At 34.0% G+C, this 24,940-nt stretch overlaps 1 protein-coding gene across 1 annotated transcript in view; it reads left to right on the top strand.

Moving 5' to 3' along the window:
- The window catches only part of LOC143054484 (uncharacterized), a 275,789-nt gene that overhangs the window by 179,132 nt on the left and 71,717 nt on the right, over positions 1 to 24,940 (top strand). The window contains exons 3-4 of the mRNA XM_076227508.1: positions 9,974 to 10,045; positions 18,132 to 18,183. Of these exons, the coding sequence (XP_076083623.1) occupies positions 9,974 to 10,045; positions 18,132 to 18,183 (124 nt within the window). The remainder of the gene's footprint in view (positions 1 to 9,973; positions 10,046 to 18,131; positions 18,184 to 24,940) is intronic.

A 24,940-nucleotide genomic window follows, 5' to 3' on the forward strand; every position in this document is an offset into this window, starting at 1 on the left:
TTACATGATCAAGATTTTCACTTTATTGGTCCACAGATTCAAAAATATACAATTCAAAATTTAAGAACAAAACTATTCGTGCAAAGAACCACGGTTCATGAGAGATGAAATAGAGCTGACTGTGCAAAATCCTTATACTGTGAAATCTAGTTCGTTAAACATAGAACTTTTTTAGCATTTCTGCAGAGGTTATGAAAATTAAATACAACTGTTTTTTGTAAAAAAAAAAAAAAAAAAAAGCACGGCAGTAACAAGTTTCACATTATTTTTTGGGCCTCTTATTAATAAAGAGAATGATTATTGTATTCAGTAATAATCTTGAATTGAAACTTGAGAAGAAAAATGTTCACTTGTCAAGTGTAAAAACACCACACTTTCTTTTTTATATTTATTTCAAAATTGCATTTGATTTAAAAATTTCGGAAAGATACACAAACATGACAAAAGCACAACAAAAGAAAAATAACAAATTTTGCTATCCCTTCGAAATTTAAATTTTGATAAAGCAAAAATAACATGTTCTATTGCTTCTATCATGTATGTGTAGTTTCAGTTTTAACCATGATTCTAAATATAGACTTCACTTTCCCTAAAATTGCGGACGGAATAGAAGACACCCGTTTATTTTCTACACCTGTCAGGATAAATGTTGAAAAAAGATACTAGAAAGATGTAGTATTTATTTAGATGAAAGTGAGAGTGCATAAAAATGTGTAGTGTTTTGTGGACTGAATCGGATGTTTGTTTCTCTTCTTTTTGTCGTTGTTCCGTGACATGTAATTAATGCACTGGTGTTTGATTATCCCCCTTCGGTATCTTCTAACTTTTTACATGAATATATATATGAATCATGTAATAAAATATTCAATTGCACTTTTTAAAAATATGCCAGAAATTTTAATATTAAAAATTATTCATCACCTATTTAGCATTACTTCGTGTATTACTAAGCCCATAGTGTATTTCATTAAATACTACAGGTATAGTTATTAAAGAATAAGTATTGTGGAGTCAATTCATTTTTGTTTTAATCAATTTGGTACGAAGATCTTCGAACAGAAGCATTGTATAATTGTCCATGGTTTATTTATTTATTTTGTTAAAATCGTATTGTCAGAGGGAACTACCATTTACGGAGGGGGAAGGGGGGGGGGGGCTTGTATGAAATTTGAAAAAAAGGCAAGACAGGCTTTTGAGCGAACAAAGGCAGGAACAGTAAGGCCTAAATTAAAATATTGTTTGTTTGCCCTTTTCCGACCCTATGTTTTGAAACAGGGTAGGTAGGTAGGTAAAATATTTTATTTTTTTCCCAAAAAAAATAATTTGGCTCGATATATTTTTTGTCATGGGTAGGCAGGTAGGTATAATATTTTATTTTATATTGCAAAAAAACATGAAACCCTGACGGGTTAAAATGCAAACATAGTACATTGTATACACAAGTGACAAGAAACATAATATACAAAATCTGCATAATGTCATTTTTGTCTGTTTTGCTTTTGCTAATAAGTTGATGGGACTATTAGTATAATAGTCCCAGGAAGTTTTGAAAAAAAAATATCATGTAGAATGTGAAGTTAATTCATATGCAAGACTACTTTGTTTTCAAATATCAAAATATAGAGCTGTGCCACATATTTTCAACGTGTATATGCCTGGAACTTTGAAGAGTTTTAACTTGTACTAATATTCTGTACTACGTACCTTGTACGCTGACCTCTACCTAAAGGTATTTTCAACGTGTATATGCCTGGAACTTTGAAGAGTTTTAACTTGTACTAATATTCTGTACTACGTACCTTGTACGCTGACCTCTACCTAAAGGTTTTTGTCGAGCCTGCAACTTTTGTTGCAGAAAGCTCGACATAGGGATAGTGATGCGGCGGCTACGGCGGCGGGGGCGGCGGCGGTGTTAGCTCACTTCTTAAAAGCTATATATTTTAGAAGGTGGAAGACCTGGATGCTTCATATTTTGTATATAGATGCCTCATGTTACGAAGTTTCCGTCAGTCACATGTCCATTGTCCTTGACCTCATTTTTATGGTTCAGTGACCACTTGAAAAAAAAGTTCAGATTTTTTGTAATGTTAAATTTTCTCTTACTGTAAGTAATAGGATAACTATATTTAGTATGTGCGTACCCTGCAAGGTCCTCATTTCATGGATCAGTGAACAAGGTTAAGTTTTGGTGGTCAAGTCCATATCTCAGATACTATAAGCAATAGGTCTAGTATATTCGGTGTATGGAAGGACTGTAAGGTGTACATGTCCAACTGGCAGGTGTCATCTGACCTTGACCTCATTTTAATGGTTCAGTGGTTATAGTTAAGTTTTTGTGTTTTGGTCTGTTTTTCTCATACATTATGCAATAGGTTTACTATATTTGTTGTATGGAATGATTGTAAGGTGTACATGTCTAGCGGGCAGATGTCATCTGACCTTGACCTCATTTTCATGGTTCAGTGGTAATAGTTAAGTTTTTGTGTTTTGGTCTGTTTTTCTCATACTTTATGCAATAGGTTTACTATATTTGTTGTATGGAATAATTGTAAAGTGTACATGTCTAGCGGGCAGATGTCATCTGACCTTGACCTCATTTTCATGGTTCAGTGGTCAAAGTTAAGTTTTTGAGTTTTGGTCTTTTTATCTAATACTATATGTCGTAGGTCAACTTTATTTGGTGTAGGGAAATATTTAATGATCTATATGTCAGTCGTGCAGGTTTTATTTGACCTTGATCTGGTTTTCACGGTTCATTGCTCAGTGTTCAGTTTTTGTGTTTTGGTCTATTTTCTTAAACTATAAGCAATAGGTCAACTATATTTGTTGTATGGAAGCATTGTTAGCTGTACATGTCTGCCTGGCATATGGTTCAACTGACCTTGACCTCATTTTCATGGTTCATGTTAAGTTTATGTGACAGTCGTAATAAAGCTTTATATTTAGGAGTATCAACATAATATCAATGATTAGTAAAGAAGGCGAGACATTTCAGTGTCTGCACTCTTGTCTGTATATTATAAGCGATTACTTTGTCCTGGTAAAATATGTCCGGGCAGAGATACATTACTACTAAAAAAAGTCCCTAGAGTGTTTAAATTTTCGTGTGTGTCTGGGTTTCCAATAAAAATGCTACAAGATTTGAACTCAATTCTGAATCTGAATAAGTACGTTGCAGGGCCAGTATATATGGCATCAGTGGCAATGGGAGAGAGGCGCTGGAAAATTAATCCAACGTTGTGAGAGCAACCGAAGTTTAAAGCTCTCAATTGTCTTAGCACAAACGAGATTCTGGTAGTCTATTCCATTCGGGTACGTATTCTACATCGCAATTTATAAATGATCTGTTTGGAAAACTTGGGAGCTTTTACTGCCAAATATTCTCCACTTTACAGGCTTTTGCCACCTTTGGTTCATGTCAGATATAAATAATACAGCAATGCTGGTCGAAGGCATCTTTAACATAATCATCCTGATCTACGGATCACAGAAGGCCATCCCTACTGTACATAGAATACAACGTCCGTTTACAAAAAAGTTTGTACACACGTTGATAATTTTGTATTAAACGAACTTTTTTGTAAGTGAACCCTGCTCTCCAAGTATAAAGATACAGAGTAACGTACGTCATATCTAGCTGTGAAAACGTAGCTCTATTGTCCTTTGATTTTTTTTTTGCCATAGATCTATGGTCCGCAAATATCAAAAATCATCAAAAGGACCTTAAGAGCTACGTTTTCGCAGCTAACGTCATATCATCATGTTTTCTCAAAGCGTTCAACATCGATTTCAAACAAATGCTTTGAAACTCTATATGCAAGTGTTCATGTCAAACGCTCACGAGATACCAAACGGACTAGACCTTATACGGTAAAGATAAAACCCGAGGAATCCGGTAAAACAGTTTTGAGCGGGAAATACAAATATAAGATTTTTGGTAGGAACGAAAAGATAAAATAAAATAAAATCTTGCTGGTAAATACAAATAAAAGATTTTCAGGCGGAACGAATTGACAGGGTCGGTCGGTAAAGGGCAAACAAACAATATTTTAATTTAAGCCTAATTTGGCACAACAAGCAGATTACAATTTATGTAAACAATATCAGGACAAACTAATGAAAATTGAAGGTCCCTAAAGAATGAAAAATAAAAATGCAGGAAAATGATGTCAGATAAGCATGATAAGGGAGGGTAGGAGGGGTCCTGATCCCGAAATCTAGGGCTTAAAACACGAAATCCTGAGTTTAAATAAATTTAAATCCCGACATCCTGAAATTCAAAAAAACAATTCTTGGATCCCGAAATTTCTGAGCTTAAAAAAATATCCCTTTCCAATCCTCCCTTCCCCAATGATTACAACTAGAAAAATGCAGGACAACATTTTCTAGCCCTCCTCTCCCCCCATAAAATCAAATGGTAGCATCCTTAGAGTTTTGTCTTTTTGTACTTTATTTCATTTTTATGTAAGACCTAGTCATTGGCAAGTAAAAAACGAAAACAGTTGTCATGGTCCTTTGACCTTTCTGTTTCCTTCTTTTTTCTAACGTCCAGGTTTTCTGTTGGAAAATGTATTTCACTCTGAAATCTCCCTATTATGTCTCTTTAAAGATTCATTCATGGAAAATGAGTAACTTTAAATGGATTAAAAGTAGATTAAATGAATAACAATAGGTGTACAGCTGCTTTTAGCAATAATGTAAACATTCTAATCATGATATTTTAAAAGCTTGCATATTGCACATGATTTTAAAACATAGCAATGAATCAGACCATGAGTGAGAGTTATATTTTCTTAGGTGTTCTGTACCCCCTTAAGACTGCAAATTTCTTTAAATTCTTGTTTTTAATCTATATAGTTGGAATAGTTGCAGAAAAAACTCATCTGTGCCATACCGTAGATACTCGAGTATAAGTCGATCCGCTTATAAGTCGGATGCCCTTTTTAGCTTTAAAATCTAGCGATATAGTCTTGACCCGCCTATAAATCGGTTTAAATTGGGACTTTTTTTGGCAGCAGAAAGTAACTGATCATTGGCAAAATCAAGAAATTAAATTGAGATTCATGTATTGAATGAATGTTTGATTCTTTAAATAAGTACATGTAGAATTGATGTTCATCCTGATAATTTATTCTGTTGATAATAATAAAGATGTATTCATTTCTTGTTTCTTGTTTTTATGCCACACCTACGATAGTAGAGGGGCATTATGTTTTCTGGTCTGTGCCTCCGTTCGTTCGTCCGTCCGGTTAAAGTTTTTGGTCGAGGTAGTTTTTGATGAAGCTGAAGTCCAATCAACTTGAAACTTAATACACATATTCCCCATGATATGATCTTTCTAATTTTAATGCCAAATTATAGTTTTGACCCCAATTTCATGGTCCACTGAACATAGAAAATGATAGTGCAAAGTTCAGGTTAAAGTTTTTGGTCAAGGTAGTTTTTGATGAAGTTAAAGTTACACCAACTTGAAACTTAGTACACATGTTCCCTATGATATGATCTTTCTTATTTTATTTCCAAATTAAAGTTTTGACCCCAATTTCACGGTCCACTGAACATAGAAAATGATAGTGGGATTGGGGCATCCGTGAACTATGGACACATTCTTGTTATTCACTGTTTTCCCTCATACTATTTACGTAATGCATCAGTGATTTTGTAGTGTATGACCAAACATCTATTGTTTGAGAAAATCGAATATAAACCAACATAAACCTTAACAAAATAAAAGTCAAACGAAAAAATAAATTAATCCAGTTAATCATTCATAACAGACCAGTCATAGTAATAAATAAACTGAGACACAGGATAGACACCACCAATTAATGGATTATAGAAATCAAGGGACACTAACTAATTAACCTATTAACCTGCCACTGATATTTTTATACGACCGCATAAATTAAAAAAAAATTTTTGGTCGTATATTGGTATCACGTCGGCGTCATCGTCGTCTGTGTCCGAATACTTTTAGTTTTCGCACTCTAACTTTAGTAAAAGTGAATAGAAATATATGAAATTTTAACACAAGGTTTATGACAACAAAAGGAAGGTTGGGATTGGTTTTGGGAGTTTTGGCTCCAACAGTTTAGGAATTAGGGGCCAAAAAAGGGCCCAAATAAGCATTATTCTTGGTTTTCGCACCATAACTTTAGTATAAGTAAATAGAAATCAATGAAATTTTAACACAAGGTTTATGACCACAAAAGGAAGGTTGAGATTGATTTTGGGAGTTGAGGTTCGAACAGTTTAGGAATTAGGGGCCAAAAAGGGGCCCAAATAAGCATTTTCTTGGTTTTTGCACCATAACTTTAGTATAAGTAAATAGAAATCTATGAAATTTTGACACAAGGTTAATGACCACAAAAGGAAGGTTGGGATTGATTTTGGGAGTTTTGGCTCCAACAGTTTAGGAATTGGGGGCCAAAAAAGGGCCCAAATAAGCATTATTCTTGGTTTTCGCACCATAACTTTAGTATAAGTAAATAGAAATCAATGAAATTTAAACACAAGGTTTATGACCACAAAAGGAAGGTTGGGATTGATTTTGATTTTTCAGCAATAGCAAGAAATCTTCAATTGCACAGTATTGTGCAATAGCAAGAAATTTTTATTGCACAGTATTGCGCAATAGCAAGAAATCTTCAATTGCATAGTATTGCGCAATGGCAAGTATTTTCAATTGCACAGTATTGCGCAATAGCAAGAAATATCAAGAAATATCTAATTGCACAATATTGTGCAATAGCAAAACATTTTCAATTTGAGTTATCTTTCTTTGTCCAGAATAGTAGTTGAATCAACTTAAAACATTGTTTTATACAATATACAATGTATATTCACTTTTACTACCAACTGATAAATTAAAACAATCTTTACCATTCAGTGATAACAAGAACTTTTTTTACATTTTAATATTTTATGATGTATTTAAATGAGTAGTTATTGCTAGGTGCCATTAGAAATTCGAATTGAGATCAGTTTTGGAATAAGGGAAAGGGGGATGTGAAAAAAAAAATTGGGGGGGGGTAAATTTTTCTCATTACAGATTTCATCAATAAAAAGAAAATTGCTTCAATTTTTTTGAGAGGATTAATATTCAACAGCATAGTGAATTGCTCAAAGGCAAAACAAAAATTTTAAGTTCATTAGACCACATTCATTCTGTGTCAGAAACCTATGCTGTGTCAACTATTTAATCACAATCCAAATTTAGAGCTGAATCTAGCTTGAATGTTGTGTCCATACTTTCCCCAACCGTTCAGGGTTCAACCTCTGCGGTCGTATAAAGCTGTGCCCTGCAAAGCATCTGGTTCACACCTATAGTGAACTCGTTGTCACTTAATTAGGGGTTATTCATGGATTATATTGGCTTGTCAATAAATGTTGTAATTTTTAATAAAACAATAATAACACAATTAGTTGTTAGGGGTCATCCATAATTATCAACCATTTTCCAAAGTGTACAAAACGTACACTTGGGGGGAGGGGGTTAAAAAATCAACATTTTTACAATACGCTTTTTTTTTTATTTCCGGAATTTATATCGTTTCTGTAGGGAAAGTCGGTTTATAAAATCGAGAATTGGCTTGGGTGTGTTTCTCTTCTTATTTCTTCTTTATTATTTTCACTTTGATGATATTCATTTCGATATCATAATTCTACTCAATCGGGGTTGAACGATTAAAAGATCAAATCATATGAAAACGAAATCTTTCAAAAATGTGAACTAGTAAAATAATTTTAACAAAAAGTTTGCAAGCATTTCTCAGTACCCCCGATTTTCAATTTCACCTGCTTTATTATTGATCGATATCATTTTACTCTGTGTAATAAACAAAATTGATTGAAACACTAAATTCTTTGAATGTTTTGATTTTGACAAGACCCCATTTTGTGAAAAGATTTTAAACTGGTCCTTCGATTAATTTCCTTGTAATGCATTCCAAAATAGTAAACCAGTAAACCGGAAGTAAACTTATTTTTCTTAGTAAAAGCCTCCTTCAATTAGGAGGACCTCCATATGAAGTTTAACCTTAACTTAGAAAATATCCAATATATATACACGTTACAGTATATATACATAAACGATAATAGTGCCATGAATTGCATATTTACAGGGACCATTTAAATAGAAATACAGGCGGGAAATTTAAAAACTCAAAATGTTTTAAAACATTACACTTTTATTGATTGCTGTCTTGAGCTCTGATTCCATCAACAACTGTCAGTCCATACTCATGATACTTTACCAATGCAATAAAACCATGCATTTCCCTTTCTTTGATTCTTAGCATAATTTATGTGCCCTTTTGTTAATCTTTTGCATGCTCTAGGTGCCCTATTTTATTGGAGTTACCATTTCCACTGTGTGATAGGGGAAACACTAATCTTTGTACTCTTTATTCTGACAAAACACAAACATCACAGATAGATGTCATCAAATAAAATAGTCAGATATGTTTTAGTTTTTTTCAATGCAAAGTTCTATATTAAACTAAAATATAATAAACAGGATAAACAGGATCTTCTTTTTATTAAGAATGACTGATTCTTCTCTTGAAATCTGAAAATGGTTGATGTTCACTTTTTGAGGGAGGGTGGGGGGTCTGATAAAGTGTACGTTTTGTACACTTTGGAAAATGGTTGACAATTATGGATGACCCCTTAGATACATTCTTTTTATATATTAAGTACATTATTATTACTCGATTTATTTCACTTGACTGGGCGGAGTTTAACCGGTTCGCTCATAATAAACCAGTCCATCTATAGATAGGTGTTTTTGGATAAACTCATCTATGAAGTGTCCAGTAATTCTTTTGTAAATTTCTTTGATGACACTGATGACGGTGATTAGAAATCAGTAATAATTATAACGGCAATCATCCTAATCACGCACATCTTCAAATAGACTGTCCTTATGCAAATTAAAACGTAAGCTCCGCCCGATCAGTTGAAATAACATTGGTAATATCTTCTTATTTCTGGTTCTTGGCTCTTCCTTTGGGATGATACAAAAACCATGTGACTATGAAAAGTCAATACATAAAACGGAAACTGTGGGAAATTCAACACAAATGTTAACAGAGAGCAAATAAAACACAAAGACAGTATTGTAGTCATTTATTTTCCACAAAAGCCATTTATTTAGAGATTTATGTAGTTTTGGCTATCACAAATGTAGTTTTGGTCAGGAAATTTACATCTGACCACCTTTCTTGAGCTTGGATTTTTCCTCTGGTCTCGGGATCTCGCTTATAAGTCGGTACCCCTCTCTGGATTCTGAATTTTACTCCCAAACTTCCAACTTATAAGCGTGTACTTACGGTAATTATGTATTTCCTTATTTATACAATGTCAGTGTTAACACTAAAAACTATGAAATCTGTAAAATAACAATATACAGTTATAAGAGAGTATGGATAGGGTATACAGAATAGAAAATCATGAATGATAGAAAAAAACTTCAGGAATAGAGAGAATTGGTCAAAAAGATGATGAATAGAAAATAATGGGGTGCAAAAATATAAAGAATAAAGAAAAATGGGGTGCTAAAATATATAAAAAAAAAAACTTGGGAATAATTTGTCCAAAAAATTTTAAAAAAATAGTAAAAAAAAAAAAACAAATCCTACAACCCTCATCTAGACATAAGGATGCATTAACAGATTTACAAAAAAAAAACTTAAAAAAAATACAAAGACTAAATGCTGACAGATTGAAATTATTTCATATGCTTTTAAAAAAGTTAAAACCCTTCTTAAAGGCTACAGAAAAAGTTATAAAAATATTCAGAATGTTGTTCATGAGTTATATTTTATAATTAAAAATAATATGGTTAGCACCTGTAAAAACAAAATAACACAACACTCAGCTGCTACTGGTCTTGTTTATTGTATGATATATGTGTAACAAAAGTCTTCTTTGTAATAATCAGATAAAGGCAGTATAAAGATTTGTATTTCAGGGTAAGACTCCATACGATCTGGCAGCAACAGGATTTTACAGGGGGAATAAAGAAGTGATGGAATACTTACAGGTACACATACTTTTAATTACAAATGCTTACACTTAGAATAAATCAGGTACAAAACCAGGATACTCTAGGGGACATTGCTTATGTCATGAAATAAAAATTTCAAATTCTAATGCAATTTATTTGTTATTACGATTTTGATTGGCCTAATGCATATATTTGAGACGCTAAATTCAACTCTTTACCAGCCTTTCACAAAGTTAAGCCACCATTTTGAATTTAGGAAATTATTGGTTTGTGATTTCGTCAATATTAAACAAAATTAGTAGATGTCTTTTATTTCATTCAAGAGTGTTAAGGCGAAAACAAGCTTTGCAAAATTCTCTTTGAGATTCTTACACTGCCAGTATGTCTATAACAACCTTTTCACGGTTAACTAGTCTCATCTCAGATCAGGTTTGGGGTAATTGTAATTGTAATCATTAGTCAGCTATAATTGATTTCAATTTTTTAAGTTATCATTGTAATCATTAATCAACCAAAAATTACAAGTAATTTAATTTAATCAGTTACTTTTCAAAACATCTTTTAATCCTGTTTTTTTTACAGTATTACATTAAATTGATGAAAAATTCTAAAAATTGCCTTTATTTTCAATATGAAAAAATAAAATATTTCATGTCTTGGATAAACCTTTTGTTATTCATTTTAAATAAATAGGATGACTTTATTTAGTATGTGCATACATGTACCTTGTAAGGTCCCCATGCCTGTCAGACAGTTTTCATGTGACCTCAATCTTATTTCATTGTTCAGTGATCAAGGTTAAGTTTTCACGGTCAAGTCCATATATCTGATACAATAATAACAAATTATACTATAATTGGTGTATGAATGATGTAAGGTGTACATGTCCAACTGGCAGGTGTCGTCTGACCTTCACCTCATTTTCATGGTTCAGTGGTGTAATTTGATTTTTTGTGTTGTTCTTTTTTTCTAATATTATATGCAATAGGTCATCTATATTTGGTGTATGGAAGTAAATTATGATTTACATGTCAGTCTTGCAAGTGTATTTGACTTTGACCTCATTTTCATGGTTCATTTCTCATTGTGAAGTTTTTGTGTTTTGGTCTATTTCTCTTGAACTATAATTAATAAGTCAACTATATTTGGTGTATCGAATGATTGTAAGTTGTATATGTCTGTTTTGTAGGTATCACCTGACCTTGACCTCATGTTCATGGTTGATTGGTCAATATCAAGTTTTCATGGTTAAGTTTCTTTCTTGGATTCAATAGGCAATAGGCCAACTATATTTGGTGTATGGAATGATTGTAAGGTGTATATGTCTGTCTGGCAGGTATGATCTGACCCTGACCTCATGTTTATGGTTGATTGGTCAATATTAAGTTTTCATGGTTAAGTTTCTTTCTTGGATTCTATAGGCAATAGGACAACTATATTTGGTGTATGGAATGATTGTAAGGTGTATATGTCTGTCTGGCAGGTATGATCTGACCCTGACCTCATGTTCATGGTTGATTGGTCAATATTAAGTTTTCATGGTTAAGTTTCTTTCTTGGATTCTATAGGCAATAGGACAACTATATTTGGTGTATCGAATGATTGTAAGTTGTATATGTCTGTCTGGCAGGTATGATCTGACCCTGACCTCATGTTCATGGTTGATTGCTCATTGTGAAGTTTTCATGGTTAAGTTTCTTTCTTGGATTCTATAGGCAATAGGCCAACTATATTTGGTATATGGAATGATTGTAAGGTGTATATGTCTGTCTGGCAGGTATGATCTGACCTTGACCTCATTTTCATGGTTAATTAGTAAATGTTAAGGTTCTTTCTTACATATCAAAAGTAATAGGTCAACTATATTTAATGCATGTATTTATTGTAAGGTGTACATGTCTTGTATAGTTTATCTGATCTTGATCTTCTTTTCATAGATCTTTTAAAATGTTAAGTTTGTTTAATACTTTTAGTTAACTTTTATCTTTTAGACTTTCATTTAATCAATGGTCAGTAAAGGAGGCAAGACATTTCAGCGTGTGCACTCTTGTTATGTTTTGGTCTGTTTTTCAAATACTTATAGCAATATGAGAAATATGTCAGCTTTATTATACCCCACGCAACGAAGTTGCGGAGGGTATAATGTTTTTGACCCGTCCGTCCGTCAGTCCGTCAGTCCTGTTTCTTGTCATCGCAACTCCTCTCAAACCACACAACAGAATTTCACAAAACCTTTTCAGATAATAAGGACATACTATGTAGTTGTGCATATTGACGGGAAATTGCGATTCAATTTTTTTTCTAGGAGTTACGCCCCTTTGAACTTATTTACTTTAATATATTACTGCAACAGTTTGTCATCGCAACTCCTCTCAAACCACACAACAGAATTTCACGAAACCTTTTCAGATAATAAGGACATACTATGTAGTTGTGCATATCGACGGGAAATTGCGATTCAATTCTTTTTCTAGGAGTTACGCCCCTTTGAACTTATTTACTTTAATGTATTACTGCAACAGTTTTTCATCGCAACTCCTCTCAAACCACACAACAGAATTTCACGAAACCTTTTCAGATAATAAGGACATACTATGTAGTTGTGCATATCGACGGGAAATTGCGATTCAATTTTTTTTCTAGGAGTTACGCCCCTTTGAACTTATTTACTTTAATGTATTACTGCAACAGTTTGTCATCGCAACTCCTCTCAAACCACACAACAGAATTTCACGAAACCTTTTCAGATAATAAGGACATACTATGTAGTTGTGCATATCGACGGGAAATTGCGATTCAATTTTTTTTCTAGGAGTTATGCCCTTTGAACTTATTTACTTTAATGTACTACTGCAACAGTTTGTCATCGCAACTCCTCTCAAACCACACAACAGAATTTCATGAAACTTTGTAGATAATAAGGACATACTATGTAGATGTGCATATCAACAGGAAATTGCGATTCAATTTTTTTTCTAGGAGTTATGCCCCTTTGAACTTATTTACTTTAAAATCTATTGCAACAGTTTGTCATCGCAACTCCTCTCAAACCATACAACAGAATTTCATGAAACTTTGTAGATAATAAGGACATACTATGTAGATGTGCAAAAAATATCGACAGGAAATTGCGATTCAATTTTTTTTCTAGGAGTTATGCCCCTTTGAACTTATTTGCTTCAATGTACTTCTGCAACAGTTTGTCATCTTAACTCCTCTGAAAACACACAACAGAATTTCATGAAATTTTGTAGATAATAAGGACATACTATTGACAGGAAATTATTATTCAATATTTTTCCTTATACTTATTTAATTTCTCCAATGACAATGTGGGGACGTGGGGTATGTGAGCGTGCTCACTAAGGTTCTTTAATTTTGTATATGAAATAATCATGATAATTGTAATGTGTGCATGTCTGTCTCGCATGTATTATCTGACCTTGACCTAATTTTCATGGTTTATTGGTCAATGTTAAGTTTTTGTTTTGGTCTGTTTTTCAATAACCATAAGCCAAAAGGTCAACACTATATTTGGTGTATAACAAAATGTAAGGTGTATATGTCTGTCTGTTAGGATTTATCTGACCTTGACCTCAATGTCATAGATCTTTAATGTTTAATTTGTGTAATACTTTTAGTTAAACCTTTTTAGCTCACCTGGCCCGAAGGTCCAAGTGAGCTTTTCTCATCACTTGGCGTCCAGCATCCGTCGTCCGTCGTCGTCTGTCGTCCAGCGTCGTTAACTTTTACAAAAATCTTTTCCTCTGAAACTACTGGGCCAGATTTAACCAAACTTGACCACAATCATTATTGGGGTATGTAGTTTAAAAAATGTGTCCGATGACCCGCCCAACCAACCAAGATGGCCACCACAGCTAAAAATAGAACATAGGGGTAAAATGCAGTTTTTGGCTTATAACTCAAAAACCAAAGCATTAAGAGTAAAACTGACATGGGGGGTAAAATTGTTCATCAGGTCAAGATCTATCTGCCCTGAAATTTTCAGATGAATCAGACATTTCGTTGTTGGATTGCTGCCCCTGAAATGGTAATTTTAAGGAAATTTTGCTGTTTTTGGTTATTATCTTGAATATTATTATAGATAGAGATAAACTGTAAACAGCAATAATGTTCAGCAAAGTAAGATCTACAAATAAGTCAACATGACCAAAATGGTCAGTTGACCACTTTAGGAGTTATTGCCCTTTATAGTCAATTTTTAACCATTTTTCGTAAATCTTAGTAATCTTTTAGAAAAATCTTATCTGAAACTACTGGGCCAAATTTAACCAAACTTAACCATAATCATCATTGGGGAATCTAGTTTAAAAAATTTGTCCGGTGACCCGCCCAACCAACCAAGATGGCCACCATGGCTAAAAATAGAACATAGGGGTAAAATGCAGTTTTTGGCTTATAACTCAAAAACCAAAGCATTTAGAGCAAATCTGACAAAATAGTAAAATTGTTCATCAGGTCAAGATCTATGTGCCCTGAAATTTTCAGATGAATCGGACATTCCGTGGTTGGGTTGCTGCCCCTGAAATGGTAATTTTAAGGAAATTTTGCTGTTTTTGGTTATTATCTTGAATATTATTATAGATAGAGATAAACTGTAAACACCATAATGTTTAACCACTTTAGAAGTTATTGCCCTTTATAGTCAATTTTTAACCATTTTTCGTAAATCTTAGTAATCTTTTCGAAAAATCTTCTCCTCTGAAACTACTGGGCCAAATTTAACCAAACTTAGTCATAATCATCATTGGGGTATCTAGTTAAAAAAATGTGTCCGGTAACTCGGCCAACAAACCAAGATGGCCGCCATGGCTAAAAATAGAACATGGGGGTAAAATGCAGTTTTTGGCTTATAACTCAAAAACCAAAGCATTAAGAGCAAATCTGACAGGAAGTAAAATTGTTGATCAGGTCACGATCTATCTGCCCTAGAATTTTCAGATGAATCGGATAATCGGTTGGTAGGTTGCTGCCCCTGAATTGGTAATTTTGAGGAAATTTTGCTGTTTTTTTGTTATTATCTTGAATATTATTATAGATAGAGATAAACTGTAAACAGCAATAATGTACAGCAAAGTAAGAACAAAAAATAAGTCAGTATGACCAAAATAGTCAATTGACCACCCCCTAAGGAGTTATTGCCCTTCATAGTCAATTTTTAACAATTTTCTTAAAATTTGAAGATTTTCAATAACATTTTCCACAGAAAGTACTGTTATAGATAGAGATAATTGTAAACAGCAAGAATGTTTAGTAAAGTAAGATCTACAAACACATCACCATCACCAAAACACAATTTTGTCATGAATCCATCTGTGCCCATTGTTTACTATTCACATAGACCAAGGTGAGCGACACAGGCTCTTTAGAGCCTCTAGTTCTTTAAGACTTTCATGAAATCGAAGGTCAGTAAAGGAGGCGAGACATTTTAGCGTGTACATTCTTGTTGAAGACATTTGACCTCTTATTTTGGAAAAAAATAGAACGGAAACGAAAAGTTCAGCAATTTTTATATGACCATAAACATTTTTCTGGTCATATATTGGTATGACGTTGGCGTCGTTGTCATCAGAAGACACATTGGTTTTCGCACAATAACTTTAGTTTAAGTGAATGGATCTCTATTTTTACATAAGGTTCAATACCACAAAAGGAAGGTTGGGATTGAGTTTAGGGGTTATGGTACCAACAGTTAAGTAATAAGAGGCCAAAAATAAGCATTTTTGTAACTTCTAGACAATGACTTGTGTGTTAGTGTATGAATCTCTCCGACATTGTACCACAAGTTTCAATATCACAAAGGGAATGCTGGGATTGATTTAGGGGGTAATTGCCTCTAAATTTTAGGAAATAGGGGCCAAAAAAAGGGGCAAAAAACAAGATTTTGTTCTAGTTTTATGACAATAACTTGTGTGTAAGTGTATGGATATTTCTGAAATTGTACTACAAGGTTCAATATCACAGATTGAAAGCTGGAACTGAGTTAGGGGGTAGTTGCCAGAAATGATTAGGAAAAAGGGGCCAGAAATAAGCATGTTTCTAGTTTCCAGACAATAACTTGTGTTCAAGTGTATGTATCTCTCTGAAATTGTACTGCAAGGTACCATACAACAAAGGGAAGACTGGGATTGATTTTGGGGGTAATGAATCATAAGGGGTTTTCCAAAAATTTTGGGGGTGGGATTTTTTTCCCCTTTTTTCCTCTTTTTTTCTTAAAAATTTTCCATTTTAAGTTGGTTATTTCTGATTTATATATAAAAGCAAATAATAATGGTATGGCAGAAGATACACACCAAACAGGATGTGTAAATTATTGTATTAAGTATTGTGCAATAGCAAGAAATTTTCAATTGCACAGTATTGCGCAATTGAAAGAAATCTTCAATTGCACAGTATTGCACAATAGCAAGAAATTGTCAATAGCACAGTATTGCGCAATAGCAAGAAATATCCAATAGCACAGTATTGCGCAATAACAAGAAATCTTCAATTGCACAGTATTGCGCAATAGCAAGAAATTTTCAATTGCACAGTATTGCGCAATAGCAATAAATATCCAATAGCACAATATTGCGCAATAGCAAGAAATCTCCAATTTCACAGTATTGCGCAGTAGCAAGAAATATTGAATCGCACAGTATTGCGCAATTGCAATAAATATTCAATTGTACAGTATTGGTCAATAGCAAGAAATCTTTTTATTCACAGTATTGCGAAATAGAAAGAAATTTTCAATTGAAATTTAATACAAATTTTTTAACCCATTTAATCTTTTTTAGATAATTCACCACATTTATTTTGTGTCAGAAACCTATATTATGTAAATTTTTTTTATCACAATCCAAATTCAGACAGTATCAAGCTTGAATATTGTGTCCAAACTTGCACCAATTGTTCAGGGTTCGACCTCTGCAGTGGGATCAGGTTGCGCTCACCGAAGCATTTTATTCCATTGGTAAAGGGGTATAACTCTTAAAGTGATGCCACCAAAATTCTAACTTGATATATTTTGTGGTAATAAGCATTGTGTATAAGTTTTATAACATTTGGTTGAGGCCAAATTTGGGATGTACGGGGCGACGAACGGACGGACGGAGGAATGAACGGATGGACAAACAGATGAACCGACACACAGACAGATGAACACTATTATAAGTCAAAATTTGTCATTTTTAAAGGTCAATAACTCCTGTTGTTTATTGTTTTTTGTCATATTGACATATTTGTAGATCATGTATAGCTGTAAGTTTATCACAACAGAACCCAAGTGATTAGTAAGCACTAATGTGTTGACATGAATTATTATTGATATTATAATTATGGTCATAATTACAAATTAACTGTTCACAAAACTTCAGTTTTTATGAATACTAAGAATTTTCTACCACAGGAATATAGTTTTAGCTGTATTTGGCAAAAACTCTCGGAATTTTGGGTCCTCCATACTTTTCAACTTTGTACTTTATTTTGCCCTTTAAGTTTTAGCCTTGTCCGTCTGTACATACGTCCATCTGTACGTCCGTTCGTCTGTTCATCCATTTATTGCACGCTTCAGGTTAAAGTTTGAGCGATATCAAGGCACTGTCGAGCCTCTAGCTTGTTTATACCCTAAATACTACGTACCTTGAAGGACATTTTTTTTATACGATTGTACATATCATGGATACTTGATTTACTTGATTTTACATATGCTTAAAATGGAGGTTATCCAAAATTGGACGGATACATTGTATCAAGACAAATGATAACAAGTGTGAGATCACTGAGGAATATTAGAATATTCCACAGATGGAACAATTTTCCATTTAAAGGTGCATTCAAAATGCATTTGGAAATCAACATGAAGCAAGTTTATGTCTACAGGGGAATGTTCCAAATTCAAAAACCACCTTTACACTGTAAACTATATATATATATCTATTACTCTAGGCCACACATTTTCCTGAAAAATATGAAAATTTGTTCGATATAAATAGTATATAATGTGAAACATTTGTTTTATAAAGCATATTTTGGGGGGTTGATATATTTTAGAATTTTTATAGTGCAACAAGTGACATGAGTAAAGATATATTCACAGTACATATTCCTAATTTTTCAGACTGTCATGTCAGAGAAATCTTCAGGCGTGACTGCTGGACTAGGGATAGAAGGTAATTTTCTTAAACTTTATTTCATCATTAGTTTACTATTACTCTAGGAATTGCAGAATAACAACATGTTTTTTTTATACGACATCATGCAGTTAACTGTAATGTATTGATGAGATTAATCACTATAAAAGATAACTCGGAGCTATAGTGTTAGCAGCTTTCCAATATATATATATGAAATACATGACATAGCAAGTACCATCAAATATATGGTCTTCTATACGATGCTATAATACATGTTTATTCGTACTTTGCAATTGCAAGCAATATTCTACTTTGCTGGAATTATTTCCCCAAGAAAAAAGGTAGCCATTGTACAGACGACACACTGACAAAATAGCTGTTAGAAAACATTTATTTTTGTCTCACCTGTGACCTTAGTCATAGAAAGTGAGACATAACACTCCAATCAAGTCATGCATCAGTCATCAAGGTAAAGCTTCCGTTGTCAAGTCCGTTTGTACAGACGACACACTGACATAATAGCTGTTAGAAAACATTTATTTTTGTCTCACCTGTGACCTTAGTCATAGAAAGTGAGACATAACACTCCAATCATGTCATGCATCAGTCATCAAGGTAAAGCTTCCGTTGTCAAGTCCGTTTGTACAGACGACACACTGACAAAATAGCTGTTAGAAAACATTTATTTTTGTCTCACCTGTGACCTTAGTCATAGAAAGTGAGACATAACACTCCAATCATGTCATGCATCAGTCATCAAGGTAAAGCTTCCGTTGTCAAGTCCGTTTGTACAGACGACACACTGACATTATAGCTGTTAGAAAACATTTATTTTTGTCTCACCTGTGACCTTAGTCATAGAAAGTGAGACATAACACTCCAATCATGTCATGCATCAGTCATCAAGGTAAAGCTTCCGTTGTCAAGTCCGTTTGTACAGACGACACACTGACAAAATAGCTGTTAGAAAACATTTATTTTTGTCTCACCTGTGACCTTAGTCATAGAAAGTGAGACATAACACTCCAATCATGTCATGCATCAGTCATCAAGGTAAAGCTTCCGTTGTCAAGTCCGTTTGTACAGACGACACACTGACATTATAGCTGTTAGAAAACATTTATTTTTGTCTCACCTGTGACCTAAGTCATAGAAAGTGAGACATAACACTCCAATCATGTCATGCATCAGTCATCAAGGTGAACCTTTTGTTGTCAAGTCCGTTTCTAAGATACTATAAACAGTATGTAAACAATAATTGATGTATAGAATTGTAAGATGAACTTGTCTGTCTGGCAGCTTTCATCTGACCATGATCTCATCTTCATGGTTCATTGGTCAATGTCGAGTTTTTTTTAGTCTGTTTCTTGGATCCTGTAAGCAATAGGTCAACTATATTTTGTATTCGAGATCACGATGGTAAGGTGAACAAGTCTGTCTGGCATAATTCATCTGACCTTGACCTCATTTTCATAAGTCATTGGTCAATGTAATGTTTGCAAAGTGAAGTCTCTTTCTTAGATACATTGTAGTTTAAGCAATAGATTAACTATGTATTTGGAGTATGGAATGATATCAAGTTGTACTTATCATATATCTGTTCATCTGACCCTCACTTCATTTTCACGTTTCACTGGTCAATGTTTAGTTTTCATAGTAAGACCTGTTTCTCAGGAACTACTAGCATTAGGTGATCTATATTTGGTATTTGAAATGTCACAGTGTATGGGGTTCATTAATTTCATTGCAGTAAGCCAGACATAGGTATTATTATCTAGCGGCGGTGGCATAAACTATTTGTATCAAGATTTATATTTCGGAAGGAAGAAGACCTAAATGCTTTATACCTTGTATGCAGATACCGTATGTTGCAAAGTTTCCGTCTGTTATATGCCTTTTGTCCTTGACCTCATTTTTCATGGTTCAGCGACTGCTTGAAAAAAGATATTAGTTTTTTTTGTCGTGTGAATTTGTCACTTATTTTTAGTAATAGGATAACTATATTTGGTATATGGGTTCCTTCTAATGTCTACATGTTCATCAAACAGGATTAACCTGACCTTGACCTCAATTCATGGATCAGTGATCAAGGTTAAAGGCACGTGGTTAGGTCCATTTCTTAGATACTACAAGCAGCAGGTCAACTATATGTGGTGTATGTAATGATTGTAAGGGGTATATGTCAGACTGGCAGGTTTTCATTTGACCTTGACCTCATTTTCATGGTTCATTGGTCATTGTTATTTTTGTCTCGCCTTGAAGTTGACGGAGTCAAAAAGCGAGACATAGGTATGCTGTTTCCGGTGTCGGTGGCGATGGCTGCGACGGCGACTGCGTCAACAATTTATTAGTTTGTGATTAGGTCTAGTTAATATGGTGAACGGCAAGTGGTAGGTCAATCATATTTGGTATGCAGTTGTATAGGCATTGGCACATCTCATTTCCATGGAGATTATTTGGCCCTGCCCCCTCAGTCATGGTGTATTGACTTCGAAACTTTTGCTTATTTTTAATGTATTAGTTTGAGATTAGGTCAGTTTATGGGGAACCATAAGTGGTAGGTCAATGATATTTGGTATGCAGTTGTATAAGCATTGGCAAAACTCCTTTCCATGGAGATAGTTTGGCTCCGCCCCCTTAGACATGGTCTATTGACCTCGAATTTTTTTGTTATTCATCATAATCATGTATTAGTTTGTGATTAGGCCAGTTCAAGGGGTACCATTAGTGGTAGGCCAATGTTAATTGGTATTCAGTTTTTTAAGCTTTGGCACATATAATTTCCATGGAGAATATTTGGCCTTGCCCCCAGTCACAGTCTAATGACTTTGAAACTTATCTCACTTTACATTTATTAGTTTGTGATTTGATCAGTTTAAGATGAACTGCTTATGATAAGTCAATGATATTTGACTTTGAAACTTTTACATAGTTTACAAGTTAATGTTTGTATTTACATTTGTGAACGACTTATAATAAGTCAATGGTATTTGGTATGCAGTTGTATTAGCATTGGCACATTTCATTTACATGGAGATTGTTTAGCCATATAACTCAGTCATGGTTCATTGACTTTCAATATTTGCAAAAAGTGTGTAAGATGTTAGAGTATTGCTATTTGGATTTCAACATTTGCATAATCAAAATTACAAAAAGGCGAGATATATCTCTGTGAAAACAGTTTATTTTATCTTTTGGTCAGTTTTTCAAGTACTGTATGCATGGTATGCAATAGGTCAACTATATTTGGTGTATGGAATGATTGTAAGTTGTACATGTCTGTCTAGCTGGTGTCATCTGACCTTGACCTCATTTTTATGGTTCATTGATCAATGTTAAGTTTTTGTGTTTCAAGTACTGTAAGCAATAAGTCAACTATATTTGGTTTATGGAATCTATACTATTAAGCGAGAAGACCTCATTTTGTGTGTTGCTAATCGTCCTTCCCCAATAAATTAATCATCATGCCTCAGTGTCCTATAGGTACCATGCATATTCGCATTTGTCATCCATTCTTATGATAATTCAGTTTGGTTTTTTTTTGGAGAAAAGTGAAGAAAAAGACGTCCGGATATTGTTTCCGTTATCAGGCCGACTTATAAGTCAAACCCAAGACTTCTGATTTTAAACTTTAAAAGAGCGGGTAAGGGATTATTTTCGTGCAACGTGTTTTGCCATTTTTTATTTCACGTGCAGCCGTGAAAAAGATTCGTTATTCACCGTGTTTCGTGAAATCAATAAAAAGATCAACGTGCAAGAAATTTTTAATTGTTCTTTCATCGTGAAATGACAATTTTATTTCGCGTTCTTCCGTGCGGATACCCTCCTTTACTTCCCTCTTTAAACATGATTTTCAAAATAACTCGGGGAAAGGACAATTATTTTCGCGTTATTCTGCATGTATACTATGATTAATATAGCAGTGATCGCCGTGGAGAAGAAACTAGGAAAATACATTTTATTTGTATTATATGTATGTTCATAGTATACAAAACTTGACACGAAAATCATGGAATTTAACAGCAAGCAAAAAAATAACGGACTTTGGAAAAAATGGAGAGGGCTTAAAATATTTTCCTGTCTCCAAGTGCCTATGACTTACTTTGATACCTTTTCTGAAATTCTCCAGACATAAAATCTTTTACAATATTTCATCCTACAACAGTTTACATACTTTCAACCAAGCTCTAAATGCCCGCGATTTAGCGGGTGTGTTCTAGTGATTATAAGGTGTGCATGTCTGTCTGGCTGGTGTCATCTGATTTTGACCTCATATTTATGGTTCTTTGGTAAATGTTAAGTTTTAGTGTTTTGGTCTGTTTTTAGCTCACCTGGCCCGAAGGGCCAAGTGAGCTTTTATCATCACTTGGCGTCCGGCGTCGTCCGTCGACCGTCGTCGTTAACTTTTACAACAATCTTCTCCTCTGAAACTACTGGGCCAAATTTAACCAAACATGGCCAAAATCATTATTAGGGTATCTAGTTTAAAAATTGTGTCCGGTGACCTGGCCAAGATGGCCACCATGGCTAAAAGTAGAACATAGGGATAAAATGCAGTTTTTGGCTTATAACACAAAAATCAAAGCATTTAGAGCAAATCTGACAAGGGGTTAGATTGTTTATCAGGTCAAGATCTATCTGCCCTGAAATGTTCAGATGAATCAGAAAACCCGTTGTTAGGTTGCTGCCCCTGAATTGGTAATTTTAAGGAAATTTTGCTGTTTTTGGTTATTATCATGAATATTATTATAGATAGAGATAAACTGTAAACAGCAAAAATGTTCAGCAAAGTAAGATTTACAAATAAGTCAACAGAACCAAAATGGTCAGTTGACCCCTTTAGGAGTTATTGCCCTTTATAGTCAATTTTTAACCATTTTTTGTAAATCTTAGTTATCTTTTACAAAAATCTTCTCCTCAAACTACTTGGCCAAATTAAACCAAACTTGGCCACAATCATCATTGGGGTTTATAGTTTAAAAATTGTGTCTGGTGACCCGGCCAACCAACCAAGATGGCTACCATGGCTAAAAATAGAACATAGAACATAGGGGTAAAATGCAGTTTTTGGCTTATAACTCAAAAACCAAAGCATTTAGAGCAAATCTGACATGGGGACAAAATTGTTTATCAGGTCAAGATATATCTGCCCTGAAATTTTAAGACGAATCGAACAACCGGTTGTTTGGTTGCTGCCCCTGAATTGGCAATTTTGAGGAAATTATAACGTTTTTTTGGCTATTATAGATTATAGATAGAGATAAACTGTAAACAGCAATAATGTTCAGCAAAGTAAGATCTACAAATAAGTTAATTTGACTAAAATGGTCAGTTGATCCCCTTTTCAAAGGAGTTATTGCCCTTTATGCCTAAATTAAAATAGTGTTTGTTTGCCCTTTTCGGACCCTATGTTTTGAAACAGGGTAGGTACATTGTAAGTAGGTAAATTATTTTCTTTTTCTTTCCCAAAAAATAACTAAGCTAGGTACATTTTTTGTCATGGGTAGGCAGGTAGGTATAATATTTTATTTTATAGATACAAAATCTGCATGACGTCATTTTTGTCTGTATTGCTTTTGTTTAAGTATGCTTTTGCTTATAAGTTTTTTTGGACTATAAGTATAAAGTCCCAGGAAGTTTAGAAAAAAAAATATCATGTGGTCCGAGACCACAATTGTCGTCCCTTGATTTTCGTTGTTCACAAATATAGTCACTATTGTTGACAGTGGGTTACTTGCCATTAATTTTTATACCCCTTCAAAAGAGGGACAAAAGATACCAAAGGGACAGTCAAACTCATAAATCTAAAACAAACTGACAACGCCATGGCTAAAAATGAAAAAGACAAACAGAAAAACAATAGTACACATGACACAACATAGAAAACTAAAGAATAAACAACACGAACCCCACCAAAAACTAGGGGTGGTCTCAGGTGCTCCGGAAGGGTAAGCAGATCCTGCTCCACATGTGGCACCTGTCGTGTTGCTTATTTGATTCAAAATCCGGTAAATAGTCTTATTCGGTAGGTCACATTCATGAAAGGGAAGGGGATTGTAGTTACGACGTAAGGAACATATTCGATATCATTTGTGAAACGGTTATTTCATAACGGTCAACGAACTCGTGATGGCGTCCGTAAAATTTACGAAGGGATGATTTCAACTTCACCATTTGGAACTCTTGGTTTAATAGCTTCCTTGTGAGCAGTAACCCTCTATCAAGAAAATCATGATAGGAAATGCAAGCACGGGAATATTGTATCAATTGGGAGATATATACCCCGTATGCAGGTGCTGCTGGAATGTTGCTACTTAGAAATGGAAAGTTCACAATTGGAAAGCTGAAATCATCTCTTTTGTCGTAAAGTTTTGTTTTATGTCTCCATGTTTAATGCCTCAAATTGCAAGTTGGGGGTAAAATTACACTGTAAAGAAATTTGGGTCCAGAATTTTAAAGGAAAGTAGTGATTTGGTCCAGCTGAAAAAGGTTTAAAATTAGCACTTCGGAAGCTGTCAAAAGATTTCAAGACGCCCTAAACATAAAATTGTCCATATTTTGAGTTAGAGCCGATGAAGTTTTCTATAATTTTGATATAAGCTGTCCCAAAAGTAGTACAACAGACTGTAAAAGTTTCTTTGAGAAAGCGCAGGTGGGATTTTTTTTATTTTCATTTATGTTCTAAAAGAAATGCACTACGAAATAATTTTGGTCTCGGACCTAAGAGGTGAAATCTGTAAATATAAAATCTGTACTTTGGCAACTTCCCTAAATGATTTGATGGTTTCAATCT

The sequence above is a fragment of the Mytilus galloprovincialis genome, chromosome 12, assembly GCF_965363235.1.
Source record: "Mytilus galloprovincialis chromosome 12, xbMytGall1.hap1.1, whole genome shotgun sequence".
NCBI lineage: Eukaryota > Metazoa > Mollusca > Bivalvia > Mytilida > Mytilidae > Mytilus > Mytilus galloprovincialis.